General features: G+C 38.2%; 2 protein-coding genes and 1 non-coding gene across 3 annotated transcripts; 2 read left to right on the forward strand and 1 right to left on the reverse strand.

Moving 5' to 3' along the window:
* Nucleotides 1–225: 225 nt before the first annotated feature.
* card19 (caspase recruitment domain family, member 19) lies at nucleotides 226–5,274 on the forward strand. Its single transcript, XM_077603938.1, has 6 exons — nucleotides 226–282; nucleotides 615–754; nucleotides 1,598–1,754; nucleotides 2,548–2,610; nucleotides 2,739–2,804; nucleotides 2,935–5,274. Exons 1-6 carry the CDS (start codon nucleotides 276–278, stop codon nucleotides 3,042–3,044), a joined length of 543 nt encoding a protein of 180 aa, XP_077460064.1. The 5' UTR covers nucleotides 226–275; the 3' UTR covers nucleotides 3,045–5,274.
* Nucleotides 4,718–4,845, forward strand: LOC144076364 (U6atac minor spliceosomal RNA). The gene has a single exon (XR_013300806.1). It is a non-coding gene; the product is annotated as a U6atac minor spliceosomal RNA (small nuclear RNA).
* A 609-nt stretch (nucleotides 5,275–5,883) lies between the features above and the next one.
* On the reverse strand, nucleotides 5,884–15,353 carry ninj1 (ninjurin 1). The gene is made up of 3 exons (XM_077602349.1): nucleotides 15,024–15,353; nucleotides 8,130–8,367; nucleotides 5,884–6,750 (listed from the first exon to the last, which is right to left on the reverse strand). The coding sequence occupies exons 1-3, from the start codon at nucleotides 15,078–15,080 to the stop codon at nucleotides 6,608–6,610; spliced, it is 438 nt and encodes a 145-aa protein (XP_077458475.1). The 5' UTR covers nucleotides 15,081–15,353; the 3' UTR covers nucleotides 5,884–6,607.
* Between the last annotated feature and the right edge of the window lie 1,241 nt (nucleotides 15,354–16,594).

Here is a 16,594-nt window from a genome sequence, read left to right on the forward strand (position 1 = left end):
TCCTCATCTCTGCATAACCTTTAGCACACCTATTCATGAGTTTATTTCCGTGTAAATTGTTTAAAAACAATAGTATTGTAAGTCGAAAGTTGCATTTGATATGCCGAACTCCTAACAATCAGATCCCAGAGTGCTTTTTAATCTTTGTTTAATTTTAGCCTCCTCTTATTTTTGCTTCATCCCAAAAGGAGACACGAATTTCCGTTTCCGGTCAGCGCACAGAATAATGACGTCAAGGGGGCGCGTCTTGGTAAAAGGGCATAAGGGACTCCACCATGGGAGGTTTGTGTCTTTCGTTAACTGGACTATATATGTGTTTTATCCCCGTTTCCACTATAAAATATGAGACTGCCATTCACAATTAACTTGCAAATGTTGTATGATAATGGAAAATTCACCCGAATCATTAGTAGCCGTTCCAAAACTTTGTTTTCGTAGACGAAGTAGTAGTTGCTGCTGCGATCTTTACTCATTTCGATGGAGATGTTTTGCGTTCTTCTTCGAATTTTGACTAATTTAGCATACGAAAGAAACGTTGTTTATTTCTCAAAACGTGCACATCTCAATTATTTTGATACAATGTATTTTAATGAAACTCCCCTGTGTGTGGACAGATAGTTTCCATGACCAGTTGATGGAGGATGCTGCCTTTCTCAGAGCAGAGAGGAAACTTGACACAGAGTTGGTGGACAAAATTATCCTACAGCTCAATCGAATCTACCCACAAATACTCACAGACAAGGAGGCCACCAAGGCAAGTAAAATCTTTGCAAAGCGAGTGTGCATTATTATTATTATTGTTGTCAACACTTTAACATAATGCCATTTTTATTTTAAGAGTCAAGTGTGCTGTCTTTGCAACAAGTCTGATGGATTAGTATTTTTATGTTTGTATTAGTGTACCTTCCCCCAGGCAAATGATATTTTGTTCTTAAAAATGCTTCTCTAGGTTGGCATTGTCACACATCATTTACATCACGAACCAATATATTTTTGTTCCCAAGGGGGATGTTTATAATAGCTAAACTACGTACATTTTTAATTTCTTGAGTGGCATAATACTGCTAAATATCATAAACTACAGTTTTCTGCCTACATTCCTTCAAATTCAGCACAGTAAATCAACAAAATGCAAAACACAGGACCCAAATTTGATTTCAAGCAGGGTGAACAATGAGATTGGGATTTAAGAATATACAAATTACGGCACAAGCCCCTCCATTTTTGGGTGAAAAATACGACAGCATTTGGAAAAACTAGCTATATATCTATCATCTTGGGCCATGTGTTTAAAATCTTGTGAGCAAATTCACTTTCAAAAATAAAGTAGGTGCAAAATGTTGTAATCAGTGTTTCACTGTAAATGTATACAGAGCGTGTTTCTTAGGTGTGAAATTAAAGAAAATAAAGAGACAACAAATACATTAGCAGCTCTGTATATGAATGACTACAAATGTGTCTTTTCTTTAATTATTATTGGGCAAATCACAATAGAAAATCCATGTACCTCTCATGATGCTGGTACCACCTTTTTACAATACCCGTGTTATGTAATGACTTCTATATTTACTCGTCTATTTTTCTTGTCCATTTGCAGTTCCGAAAGTTGGATGTGCCCACTTGCGTCCGACTGAGTGAGCTTGTGACTCACCTGCAGGCAAAAGGTGAGGAGGCATGCAGGGAATTTTATAGGGCTCTTCACCTGCATGTAGAGGATGTATACTACAGCTTGCCTACACGTCTCCGCCTTCGAGGTAAGTGTGCAAATTGAGATATAGTAATATTTGATAGCCCAGTAATTAAGGCACTCATTGTTTGGCTAGATTAAATAGCAACATGTACTATAAAGTGAAATCTCCAAAAAGGACCACAATTATATAACTTAAAAGCATATCATCACTCTTATAACATCTAGAAGTCATTTATGAACAACATATTATGGGTCATTTTAACATTGATACAAGTTTAATGACAATTTACCACTTTTGTACAATTATATAAAAATAACGAAAATACGAACCATCAGCTGATTGAGGCGCGTCACAATTACATCATGTGACATTAAAGAAGTCGGAAGTAACACGTCGGAATGTCAGGTGACTAAAACCTGCAAAAAAACCCACCATTGTCCGTTATAAATGAACTGGTCAAAACATAGATAACAAAAAGACAAAATGAACTACAACTAAAAACATTTCCTTTAATGTTTTTAGTTGTACTACGTTCATTTTGTCTTCTTGTTATCTATGTTTTGACCTGTTGAATGTTAAGTGTCTTAAAAAGCCTTTCATATCATATCTGGTTTTATGGTTATAACCAACATTTTTCCATTTGCCATAATAATACAATACCCTTTTTGGTGGCATCACTCGAACACACTCCTCATGCTTACTAAGGTGAGGTCTCACAGGGTTTTTATTGAATATTTAGGGTTTTTAAGGTTTTGCTTGCCTTACAGAGGATGTTGATTTTATTTTAGGAATTTGGACTTTGGAGGTTCCACTTTAATTGTCCAAGAATGCAATAGATTAATCACTTTGTCTCCAGATTCTGTTGACCCTCTCACATATCCAAGTGCATTCAAAGAGAGACATGTTATGAACGACAAAGGTAAGATAAAAACAATGTATTATATACATTTAGATAAGTCCATAATTGACCTGCCCCACTATACATTGTAGTTTTGCATGCTGTTATAAATTTTCAGCAATGCCCCTAAAAAAATGACCTCTTTCTAGGTCCCCTGTTCTTCATGGGCTGCTTCGGTGTTGCTGTTGGAGTGGCATTAGTCTATTACCTTGGTGGTAAGGAGCTATTGTTTATGTTGCTGACATTAAAATAGGAAGATTCATAGAGTAATGAAAAAAAAGATATCCAAGTTTATTTATTTATTTTTTAACCCGGGTCAACCGTCACCATGTCCTTGTTCCTTAGAAGCCAAAGTGACTGGCGGCAGCGGGGCCCTCGGGATGGCGGCACTGGGCTTGAAAAGAAAAGCCCGTGAGGTCCTTGTATGGTACACAGAAGAAAGCCTAATGAAGTAAGGATCAACTGATGCTAAGTGGCCATAGGCGTCAGCAAACCTTCATTTGAACCAAAGCACAGCACCATACTTTGCCTTTTCACGCGGTCCATAGGAAGACAAATTTTACACATTAGTATTTATTTCTTTGGGGCTTCAGGATATGAGTGATGGGGATCATTTGGCAGGCATTTTTCCTCATACCATGAGATACGAGCTTCCTGCGTTCCGGAAGTGAGCTCATATGTCAATTTAATTGTATCTCGAATCAACGGTTCCCATAGAAATGAACTAAATACAAATTAATTTGTTCCCACTCTGAAAAAAACACAAAAAAATGGATATTACAACATTTTTATTGGTTGTAATTCACCCTCTATGAACAGAGTTACAAATAACTAGTGGTTATGATGTTTAATTAAAAAAAAAAATAGACATTCAATATTACGCAGAGTTTGCGGATGGGAGAGAGAGAGAAAGAGAGACTTCACGGATGCACTCGTAACGTAACAAACGTTAAAATTAACATAATTGAACTTAGATTCTTATACACACACTTAAGAAAGTTTTAATCTTACGTTATACTGAATTTAAATCTTGTGCAATAACCAAGGCAAATAGGTAAATGTATTCCACCGCGGCTTTCGAGGCGAACTTGCTGCTTCTCCATACGTATTGGCGAGCCAGCTCAGTCATGCGTACACTGCTCATGTGTTTCGATTATTTCATGCTTAATATCGATTTTCATCATACGCCTTTTCCTCGTACTACCTTTCATTGCACCAGCTTGCTTTGGACCCATTGTGTTTTCCTTAATTCTGCAGTAACGCAAAAAAGAAACAGAAAAAATGCAACCGGGGGTGATGCGGCGAGAAATCATAAACTGGCTGTCTCGTATGCTCGTATCTCAAAATTTGTCTCGTATCTCAGGGTAAATATTTGCTCAGAATTTTACCCGTATCTCAAATTCCTCGTATGTTGGGGCACTCACTCGTATGTCAAGGTATTGCTGTATTTGACAGGGAAATTTATCTATAAAGTTAATGAATAAAGTAATAACAATAGGATTGCTATTTATATTTCTGTGAACTATACATTTGAAAACTAATTGTTATTCTGCCTTTATAGATAGACCGAATAACTGTAACTTGATCTCTTAACTGGTACTAAATGTAATACTATTTTCCATGCACGGGTTGTAGGAATTATTCTGAAAGTCTGAGAAAGCTATAGAACTGAAAAAAAAGGTTTGGGGTTGCCCCCATGTGGTATAAAAAGGGAGTACACGAGCAAAGGGAATCTATTATTACAGGGTCAAAAAGCGACATCTGAGGCAAAATAGGTGTATTTTTTTTAAATCTCCTATCTATGAAAACATAAAAACAAACAGTTGTCTTTCCTGTGATCTTAATTTGAAAATAGTTCGACTCTCTCCGTGTTCGCGAGCGACCTAACCAATTATTTCCAACTTTCGTGCGAGGTGCATTATGGGTAGCAATAATAAAATCTAAACGAAGCAAATATGATAATAATGAAATGAATTAAGCCGTAAACACAAACGCCACTCAGAATGAAAAGGCATCGACACGCCAATTCTGACATAATATTAACAATGACTTTGTTAAGTTAAAACCATAAGTCAAAACGACTTCTGTAGCTGCCCATATAAAAACGGACACGGCTGTACGTTTGGGTGTGTTGTATGAAAGGAGAGAAGGTTAGCACTCCCCTTGACAAGGATGGAAATGGCCCTTGTGGCCTGCAACACACATATGGTTAAGGCAATGCCACCTACTTCGTGGCATCTCTAACCAAGTTTTTTGATGTATCCACCTTTAGAAGAGGAATTATATTATATTATTATAATAGTTCATCTAAATTCAGGTACATTTTTCTTTTACTTGTAGTGGTAGGAACTAAGCACTTATATTGCTTTGAGCAAGGTCCAACGTTCAACCTAATGTATTGGAAACTATTATTTTGTGATTTTATTCACCAGTCAGCTGCTCAAATATTGTCCAACCAGTTTGCCTTAAGAAATATTTTTAAATGTTTATAAATTGCAACCAAATTATCGATTTTCTATTTCCCACATAATTGGACATTTATGCCCTTGAGTGCCTTTTGGAAATTTTAAAATCTTTTTTTTTCTTTTTAAATGAAGATAAAAGCTCTGCCTTGTAATGAATGGATTTACCTCTAATGGAATTCATAAGATGTAATGTTAAGTGTATCTCAGGCTCTTGTAAATATGATCAAATTTAAAGAAAAAAAGGAAAGTACTAGTAGTCAAATTAGTACCTATAATAGTTGATGTTTTATTTGCTTGTGGTGGCTGAGAAGTGTAAGGGAAGGTAGTCCAAACGTTTTGCAAAAACGAAAAAGCAGAAATACACATTTCCATGACATGGATGAAAATAGCCGCAATACGAATGCGAAAATCCACAGCACGAATGGAAAAAGCCATAGCAAAAATGCAAACATGAATACATTTTTCCCACTTCCGAGTCGTCATTCTGCATTCGTGCTGGGAAATTTTGCAATTGTTTTTCTTTTGGAAAGTTTTTTTGAATTGACATGGCGAACTTGCTTTTGTGCTTTGTTTCATTTTGCAAAGTATTCGCCTGACACTTCTCGGCCACCGTAATTGGTGCCTTGTGAAAACAGAAATTGTTATACTACTACATTCATGTGTTTTGGTATGTTGTTTGTATTTTATCTCTGAGTGATGTTAGGAAACATCCAAATTTCTTGGTGCCTGCTTGCATTGTTTTCATGTGAAGATGCCTTAAATGTAGAAGTGCCCCTTTGGTCTTCTGAACCAAGTGCGTATATATTCTAACAATAAACAACATGATAACGGCTGTTTGTTTTGGTCATACTTTTAATTTAAAATAGTTGTCACAGTGAATATTAATGTCATACAGTAATATCCGAAAAAAGATTTTAGTCCATAGAAAATGCTATAAAAACATATACTCCCAATTATCGAACACACATTAAAGCCTTAACTAAAATATGCATGTTACTCATTTTAAATACACAGTAGTGGTTGCATAGCGCATAAAGTATACGACAAAACAACTAGCTCTGAATCTTGCATGATGCTACAAGATGGTCGAGGAAATAAAGCTTTTACGTCATGTTAAGTTTAAAACTTGTTGACTCCTTGAGGTGAGACAGGCAGTAAGGCAAACACCTCAAATTGAAACCATACCCAAAGGCTAACAGTAGCAAATGTTAGTATGAAAAGGCAGTTGTTTAGTCAAAGTGACCTGAGTATGATATTATTAAAAATAAAAAAATAAAAATATATGTTTAAAAAAAAAAAATACACTACTGCCCAAAGTTACAACATGAACTGAGTCATTATATAGTGGATTGTGTTCGCTTGACCGGCTTGCGTCATTTGAGCCTCGGTATAATTTTACCATGCAAGGTCAGATTCCAGGAAAAAACACAACTGTGTGTTTGCACCTAAGAGACAGTTTGTAGGCAAAGTAAATAAGTCGTTGATGAGTGCAAGTGCATGTTGGGTACTAAATCCACAGGCGAGATAGATGATGTAGATGTCAAAGTTTCAGGTCATGCACTGGTGTTGGGCCGCTGGACGCCGAAGGCCGTGATAAAGACATTAACCACCACGATGACAAAGACGAAAGCTGTGGTCAAATTCTCCAGGATGTTCAACCGGTAATGCATTCGTTCATCGTTCAGGTTCCATTTGACTGCAAAAGATACAAATAGAGTTTATTATCCACTAAGGGGCAGTAGAGATTTGTCTACCCAAAAAGCTGCAGAAATAATTGAGGATAAATCGTGTCTTTATTATTATTAATATGAAAAAAAAACTTGCTGGGGTCACTAGTATTGAACTTCTTTAAAATATAACCATGACTGCTTCATGTACTTTTTTGGCAGTAGCAGATGATTGAAATTCAGCTCTTCCTGTAGTGGCTCTCTAAATTTAGCCGGCTTTTCACAATAGTATGCAGTCTGTTGGGATAAGATAAAAACAAAGGCTTCAGACTCTTCACTGAGGGGACACGGTGTTTTCACTATTTATTCAGCAATTGAGCTGGACTGGACTATAGGCAATAATGCTCTGTTCTAATTGATATTGACAATAGTATGTATACTGTTGATTGTTGTTTGCAACTGTGCCGAACAGCACTGCATTGCATCATGAAGTCTTTCTAATAACTCTCATAAAAATGAAAAATTAATATTACCCTTACATTCAGGCTCACAATCGAGTATTTTATTTTTAAATGAAATTCCATTTTCATTTTTGTTCTTGCTATTGTTTTGTCTACACCAACATCTTCTCTTCTCTACTTCTACTATACTTGCCATTTTTTGCGTTTTCAACCTGATTAGAAAAGATGAAAAGTATAGGGTTTGTAAAAAAATGTTTTCACAATTATTAATAACATAAGACAACGTAAATATACTCCATATTAAATAGTTAGATTGAATTATTAAAAGCCAACTCAAACATTTGCTCTAAATATAAGCTGTATGAATCTCAATTCCAAATAGTCAAGATAAATATTCATGTTAAATAGTAATAAATAGGGAATATAAATATGTTGGGTTTATCTACTCATTAAAACTATAAAATGCACACATCCCTCAATAAATTGAAAATATAGTTTACAAACAGCATAACACATTTGCCCTTTTCTTAGGAACAAGTAGACATACACCTAGTATTTTATTTATTTATGAACTTATTTATTACCTACTTATTTATGTCTAAAATGTATTTTCCTGTGTCTGTATTCTCACCCTCTTGCTACCGTGACAATAAAATTTCCTGAATACGGGACGAATAAAGTTATCTAATCTAATCTAAAATCTAGTAAAGTAAAGGAAATAATATACTATGTGCTTTTTACTTGTGCATTTGTTCATCCAATAACCTCCTCTTTTTAATCAACCATGTTCCATTTACTGTGTCAATTGTATTTGAAAGAAACCCTTTGTGAAACCAGCTAAGTCGCGTTTCAGGTTACCTCTGGTTGAAAAGTTAGAAGGTTCTGTAATAAAAGCCGCTTGTAGTGTAAGTAACAGATAAAGGAACCCTAAAAAAATGCAAACCTACCTATGAAAATGAGCATAATTCCCACTAGGATTTGCAGGGTGAGGGATATGCTGATGAGAATAATCAGTGGCGTGTAAAAGGAGAAAGATGGGCCTTGCTCCAGCACGGCCTTCAGCTGCGAGGCATTGGCCATGAGTAAAGCCACATCCAGCATGCTCTGTGCCGCGCTCTTCTTGTTGGCATAATGGTTCATATTCAGGGGTCTCCTCTGCCTCCTTTGGGGGTTGTGCAGTGCATCCTGAAACACACAAAAAATGGACATGAGGACCCATCTCTGTGAGGAAAAAGATCTGCTGCCATAAAAACTTGCATTATTAACCATTATCTGACTTCATGGTGAGCAATCCTGGTGGCATAACCACTTTAGAGCACTTTATTTTCAAAGAGAAAAGAACTCCTTGATGACCCGGTTGGGTGGATTTCAGTCAGTAGTTAGTATATTTACTCAGCTCAATATACACATTAGTTATGTGGGTGCAGCAGAAAAATGATAGAGGAAATAACACCCATTTTTCTGTCTTACAGCAACATTTCATTGATAGTTGAATGGGGCATTGTTTCAGCGCAATCAGCTGATATGCTCACGGTGGTTGGAAGAGGCAGGAACAGTGTGATTACTGTATTTATTCGAGTGTAGCGCACACTAGTGTATAACGCACACCCATAATTTGTGACTAAAATTGCTGTAACCTTTTTTTCACTTTCTCAGCTCACACCAAGGATTGCACTGGTATTCGTAATTGGCAAATGCTGAACACATGTCGCCATAACAAAACATTTATTCACAACATTCATTCATTCATCTTCCATATTGCCCGTCCTCAAAAGGGTTGCAGGAGCCTAACCCAGCTGTTGTCAGGCGAATGGCAGACTACACCCTAGACTGGGCGCCAGTCAGTCATAGGGCACACAGAGAGACAAACGACCATCCGTACTCCCAATCATACTGCCACCAGCGGGAATTGAGCCCACGTTTGCTCACACCGAAGTCAGGCAAGTGGACCTCTACACCACGAGGCAGCTTAATCACAACATATGGTATGGAAACCTGGTAAAACAAACTACCAGTATGAACACAATTCTCAAATGGAATATACAATTTTAAATCTTTAAAGTCTAATTCATCATCATAATATTTAAAAATGTTCAAAATCTGATTCATCATGATCAGATTCACCAAACAATTGATTCCATTCATCTCGAGTTCTTTTTTCTAAGTGAGCATCGGCCAATAGAACGGGCTCTTGCGCCCCATCTAGTGGACAAAGACAGTTTTTACGTCTCCCAATTTCAGGGACTTTTTCACAGGCCGAGGGCAGTGTTTCACTGGCATTCGTGTATAACGCGCAGCCGAACTTTGCTTCAGCTTTTTGGTACAACATGCGCGTTATACTCGAATCAATACGGTATTATTCGTAGTTCCTTGGGGGTTTCATTCTATTTGTTTTAACAATTCAATGAAATGAAATATTTGCAAAGATATGCTCTTTATTTGACTGAATCAGGATTTTTAGCCACTCCTTTTTACTGAAAAAAAGTGTTTTAGTAACTAGTTGCTTACACATTTTGAGAACAGTTTGGCAACAACTCTCTTGTGTGTCGGGGACAAACTTTACGTATAGTACATGTGCTTCTTCTTGGGCTTTTCTTTTTATTGTGGTATTCATTTAAACCATAATAGCAGGGTATTAGGAATTCCATATAAGAAAAGTGTGGTTAACACCTGCTGCCGCCTCAACAAGAAGTTATAAATTTTTGAATATTAGACTATTAGAGTATACATTCGGTCTTTATCTTCCCTTTTATACTACTAAATCTAAGAGGCAGTGGAATGAATTATGGACCAAAATAAATACCCTTCAATTGTGCAATTAAAATAGAAAATTTCCATACACTGTGTTTCACATAAATACTAAATCCCCAAAAGGAAATCCTCTCCACACTCATTTCCTTAAAAAGAATTTAGAGCCACACGATGGAATTTCCCATGTGTTTTTCATGTGTTGAGAATTTTTGCAGAACAAACCTTTTCCGAGTTTACTTTGGTAGAAAATAAATTGATTCCCTCTGCCTTGAAAATTTGAAATCTTTCCTCGACCATTATATGAATGCTTGTATTGCGGTTTGAACCAATTGTACAGTTTGTGTTTTGGATTTCACTAAAGCAGGTATGTCTCAGCAAAAGAGATGGAAATAACCTACTCAGCACAATCCTTCACTGAAGCATTGGATTGCAACAATGAAAGAATACCTTGAGTTTATCGGCTCCTACAGTTTAATACGCTGTTTTGTGTTAAAAAAAAGTCTCATATTGGCTATGTACACAGCAAACTTAGGTGCCCCTTTTGAAAAAGGTTAATTTTGTTTTCAGTATAGATGCAGGTCATGTGATTTTTCCAAATGTGCTAGGTTGACTGATATTGGTTCCTCCAGCGGTTTGTCACAATCACAAATTCACAAATAAGGAAAAATGGCAGAACATAAGAAAATAATACCCTGTTGTTTATAATCCCAATGATGTTGCCTGAACATGTTTCATTGTCTACATCTCTTTGAGCAAATGCTGTTTTTGTGATATGCAAAATACGACCAATTGCTGTAATGTGATCGGTTTCTTATATCAAGACATGGCTGTCACTTCAAAATAATGTTAAAGAGCAATGGCGTAACAATTAATTGATCTGAATAGGTTCAATAGGTTTGTTAATAATCGCTATTGGTCAAAAGGTGGAACACCAATGTAATCCAAACTGAAATATTTCAATAAAAACATAAAAATGGCTTGATATTTTTTGCTGCTTTTGGTGAATGGAACTAATTATATTAAATGTGGTCATAAAAATTGTATTAGAAAGCCTTAAAAGCAAACGACCTAGAGTACAGGGGAATCATCACAGCCTTTGTTGACTGGTGCAAGCAAAACCACCTCTACATCAACACCAGTAAGACAAAGGAAATGGTCATCGATTTTCGGAGGAATCCTCAACAGACCACTCAGGTGAACATCCAGGGTACAGACATTGAAATCGTGGAGAATTTTAAGTACCTTGGTGTTCACCTCAACGACAAACCAGACTGGTCCACAAACATAGATGCCCTGTATAAAAGGGGCCAGAGCCACCTCTACCTACTGAGGAGTCTACGGTTCTTTGGAGTGTGCAGGACACTGCTGAGGACTTTTTACGACACTGGTGGCATCTACAGTGTTTTGTGCAGTGGTCTGTTGGGGATGCGGGAGCACGGAGAGGAACAGGAACAGGCTGAATAAGCTGGTCAGGAGGGCCAGCTCTGTTCTGGGCTGTCCTTTGGACTCTGTGGAGGAAGTGGGAGAGCGGAGGATGCTGACCAGGATGATGTCCATCATGGACAGCACCTCCCACCCCCTGCATGAGTCTGTGGAGTCCCTCCGAAGCTCTTTCAGCAATAGACTGCTGCACCCTCATTGCAGGAAGGAGCGCTTCCGCAGATCCTTCCTCCCATCAGCTGTCAGGCTCTTTAACAAAACAAATGGCTGTGTGTTAAGACCTACCGTATGCATGCATGTACATGCATATATGTATATATGTGCTTATATATATGTATGTATATATATATGTGTATGTACACGGATGTGTATGTGTATGTATATGAATATATATTTCAGCAACATGCTTATTTATTTATATATTTATTTATTTATTAACTTACTTATTACCTATCTATTTATGTCTAAAATGCCTTTCCTATTTCTGCATCCTCACCCTCTTGCTACTGTGACAACGAATACGGGATGAATAAAGTTATCCAATCCAAATCAAATTCTGTCCGACTTTGTAATGTTAGCAACTATCATATTATCGTTGCTCAAAGAATCAATATCACATTGTGTTGTCATTAAATATATTACAATATTAAAGAAGGCACGGTAACCCTAATAAATATTTGGAAAAGTGACAGTTCATTATTCCTAAAGTCCCAATTTCATCTGATTAAAAATAAAACTCGCATAGCATGACACTATTAGCACTTTTTTTTCTTACTCCGAGCATCTCTTGGGGAACGAGAAGTCGGACCATAACACATTTTGCCATGTGTTTGGTGGAAGTGTTTTTAATTTATTTATTTATTTTTTACTATAAGTCAACTCCGACCAAAGGGGAACGTTTTCACTGTTTAATCATTACAGCATATCTACAAAGCCTGTTGTATGCTGTTCTACATGTGGGAATGTGTGTTTTTTTTGTGAGTGTGACAGAGTTTCACCCAAAACACAAACACTATTACACACTTGTAATGTAATATACTTGTAATGTAATATTCCAGTAAACGTGGATTTCACGTAGACAAAATCATGATAACTCACTCCACTTAAAAGATTTTGAAATTTTGCTGTCATAACCGATCACCCAACATATTAAATGACCCATCAGAAGGGGTACATTCAAGCATTGTGCAACCACATATGATTTCATTGCACAGGAAAACCCTCACAAATGTCAAAGTGCCAACCAAAACCAAAAACTCAGATCCCTCATGACCCGCGAGTCCACTGTTCTGCTTTCATTCAAAGGTCAAGCAATGTTATAAATGCTACATCCTTTTTTTAGAGTTTAATGGGTACATATAATATTTACTGGCGTCCAGCGAGATTAAGCCAAGCATGCGCGTCATACACAACACTTAACAAACTTAAATGATCAGGTTTGTTGATACAATAATGTGTGCTATTTGATACAATTTGGATAGTTGATACATTGGAATTTGATGGTCATTCAGCAAGGAAGAGACCAGGCAACAGCTTTCTACTTTTGTATGCCCATAATCTTACATAAGAGGAAGTCATTTTAACTGGCAACTAGACACGTTCTGCATAGATAAGTTGTCAAGGTTTTATCTGCACAGAGCTCACAGCAGTAGTTCAACAAGGGTTTGCCTTGTGCTATGGCTGACAACACTAAATAATGGACCATGCATGCTATTTTGTATACTGGCACAGTCATGACTCCACTCTTCCTTCCTTGCTTAATCGTCTTCTTTTTTTCTCATGCTGTAAAGTTTAGAGAAGAGCTTTCTCAGGAACTTGGACTGCTTTCTTCCTGTGGGCGTGTAAAACACCCAGGGACGTTGTTAGGGATTTACAACTCCAACTTTGGCTCCGTTATTTTTCAGAGGTAAATAGTAATAGACATAACATTGCGAAAACTGGAGTGATAGAGAATCTTCAATCTGGAGCCTAGTCCAGATAACTATGGGCACCAGGGCGGGACACACCCTGAATTAGCGTGACCGGACGTTTCGTCGAAAGACGTTTGGTCCCCGGACGTTTGGTCGAGCGGACGTTTGGTAGAACGGAACGTTTGGTCGCCGGGTTCGCTCGCTGTCAAATTATGACAGAGAGTTTACTGTTGATATTTTGATATTAGATATTTAGATATTAAACTCACTCTCTCTCTCTCATGATTATAATTTTGAGAGCTTGTTTCAACAGTGACAAGCCGGCGACCAAATGTCCGTTCTACCAAACGTGCGGTCGAACAAACGTGCGGTAGAACAAACGTGCGGTCGACCAAACGTCCGGGGACCAAACATCCAGGGTCCAAACGTCTTTCGACGAAACGTCCGAGTACCCTGAATTAGTGGCCAGCCAATCGCGGGGCGCAAGGAGACTGATGACCATTCATGGTCACACTCCTACCTAGGGGTGATTTAGAGTGTTAAACCAGCCTACCATGCATGTTTTTGGGATGTGGGAGGAAACCGGAGTACCTGGAGAAAACCCACGCAAGCCTGGGGATAACGTGCAAACTCCAGACATATAAATCATATCACTTTTTGGATTGATGAATATTCAGAAAAGAAACTTCAAATTGTTCAGCACCATTCATTCGTTTTCTGAACCACTTTTCCTCATAAGGGTCACGGGGTGCTGACGCCTATCCCAGCTGACTTTGGGGAAAAGGCGGATGATACCTTAGATCGATCGCCAGTCGGTCATAGGGCACACTTAGACAAGACAACCATTCGCACTCACAACTGCATTGACACCGAGCGGGAATCGATCCCACACTGGCGTGCAGAAGTCAGGCGAGTGAACCACTACATAATCAGGTGGATAAGTGTATTTATAATGATATAAAATTTTTATCAAAAATACAATAAAGATAAATCATTAAAAATGCTTGTATTGTTTTTCTCACTTTATCTCATTTTCTGAACCGCTTTATCCTCACTAGGGTCGTGGGGTGATGGAGCTATGCCAGCTGACTTCGGGCCAGAGGTGGGGGACACCCTGAATTGGTGGCCAACCAATTACAGGGCACAAGGAGACAAACAACCATTCACGCTCACACTCATACCTAGTGGCAATTTAGAGTGTCCAATCATCCTACCATGCATTTCTTTGGAATGTGGGAGTAAACCGGAGTATACCCGGAGAAAATCCACACTGGCCCGGGGAGAACATGCAAACTCCACACAGGTGGACCAACCTGGATTTCAACCCAGGACCCCAGAGCTGTGAGGCTGACACGGTGACCACTTGTCCACCGAGCCACATATTGAATTTTATGATCACTTCAAAAAATATTCACTCGCCATTTAAAGAGTAAATTTGCTCAAACGCCAACTGTAGAGTGAGCACTGTCCATGAAAGAGTTAAAGAAAGGCTCAGTTCTTCTCATCGTGAAAATATTAATAGTTTTACGACCCACCATTTGAATTCTTTCAGAAACTCAAACTAACTCTACACTTTCTACCCAATCAGAACTTCATAATTCTTAATCGTGAATGCTGGGGGGAACCCGTCTAGATCCACCGAATGACTAACGAATTTGAATTATCCCCAAACCCGATTTTACACCCATAACGGTTTAGAGCATCGCGATTATAAAATGGGGTCTTAGGGTACCGCCTTACCTCCGTCTCGCCGTTGTGGTCGGCATCGCCGTTCATTTCGAAGTCATCGCTGGCCATCTCCGTTAACCATGAACGTTCTGCCTTTCAGCACCACGGGAACGAGGATTAACCGAGGAATAGTGTAAGAGCCGCAGTGGTCGAGCGTGTAAGGGGTCACGGTCACGGTCCGTGGAATTACAGCGCATAACGTGACGACAGAAGCGGTGGGTGGGCTGCAGCCAACACGCCAGCCCCTTTCGGGCAGACCGGAGGCAACAACGACTACACCCACGACTTTAGTTGTCACGTTTGAGCCCCGTCCGCCTCTTTTCCCCTCGCCAGGATTCGAAAAAAGTGATGTGAAAATAAGATGAGTAATGTTTCCATTGGCGAAAGCCAACGGGTGACGAGTTTCCCACACTGACCACCAACTCATACCTCTCTACTGCCATCTAGTGCAAATCACTTGGTAGTGCAGGTGGGCGCCAGACTGGCATATGCGTCAAAATGTTGTGTTTTGTCCTTGTTTGGATCAGAGAAGAAATCATCCAGCAATCAGATTTTCATCAAATAAATTTTCCTACACTAAATGAGGTCTTATGTATTTATTGACTACTTATCTATTTATTATTTATATATTGATAATTTATTTGCATATTTGTTTGTTATTGTTGTGATTTGTGCACTTTGTGGTGACAGCTTTAAATCTCATTATATAATGAGAATAAAAACATTCAGTTCAATTCCATTCCTGGAAAACTAAACATTCACTTTCACATTGTAATAGAAGTATTCAATTAATATCCAATGCCATTGAAGAGGATAGATGTCCAATCTTTTTATTGGCTGGTCTGTCCCCATCAATGGGAGGGAATGAGTTAATCGTACATGCACGCTTTTGGTATGTGAAAGGAAAACCGCAGAAGCAAAGGGGAAGTCGTAAACTCCACACAGGAAGGCTAGATTCAAGAAAATATATGTTGATCATAGTAGAACGGATACGTCCAAATCATGTGTCCAACTTGTAATCATTTAGAAGTGATGCAAAATGTGTGCTGAAGTTTGGCTTGTTGTGTAGGCCATATTCAATAATACATATTTTATACTTTGCTGCGGGCCCCAGGTGGCCAGTGGCTTATATCAGAACATTTACTTTCAATTCTAAGTAAAGCAACACTAATATTTGAATTTACAGAAAATTATGTTCATTAATTTGTGCTGAATCTTGCTCAGCCTCTAGAAATGTAGTAATATTAAACTCGAATATTTTAGGCAGGGTAAAATTTGCTCTTGTGAGGCACTCACTGGCCAACATCGCTATTGGGTTACTTTGCTTAGTCACCACCATCAAAATGACACCTCTTTATATCTTCCCACTGTAATTTAAGACAGGATGAATGCTTTAGGCTTCCATCACTTCTTTGTCTTATTCTTTGGTCTTTGTCCTTTTTTTGTATTTTTTTATGCACACTGGATAGCCTTTAACGGCAATGGATGTCAAATTCCATGTTGCGTTTTTTGCCAATTTATAATTTTCAACCAGTTTTTAAGATGTGAGAGGAAACCGTACCTAGAGAAAACCCATACAAATC

The sequence above is a fragment of the Stigmatopora argus genome, chromosome 6, assembly GCF_051989625.1.
Source record: "Stigmatopora argus isolate UIUO_Sarg chromosome 6, RoL_Sarg_1.0, whole genome shotgun sequence".
Lineage (NCBI taxonomy): Eukaryota > Metazoa > Chordata > Actinopteri > Syngnathiformes > Syngnathidae > Stigmatopora > Stigmatopora argus.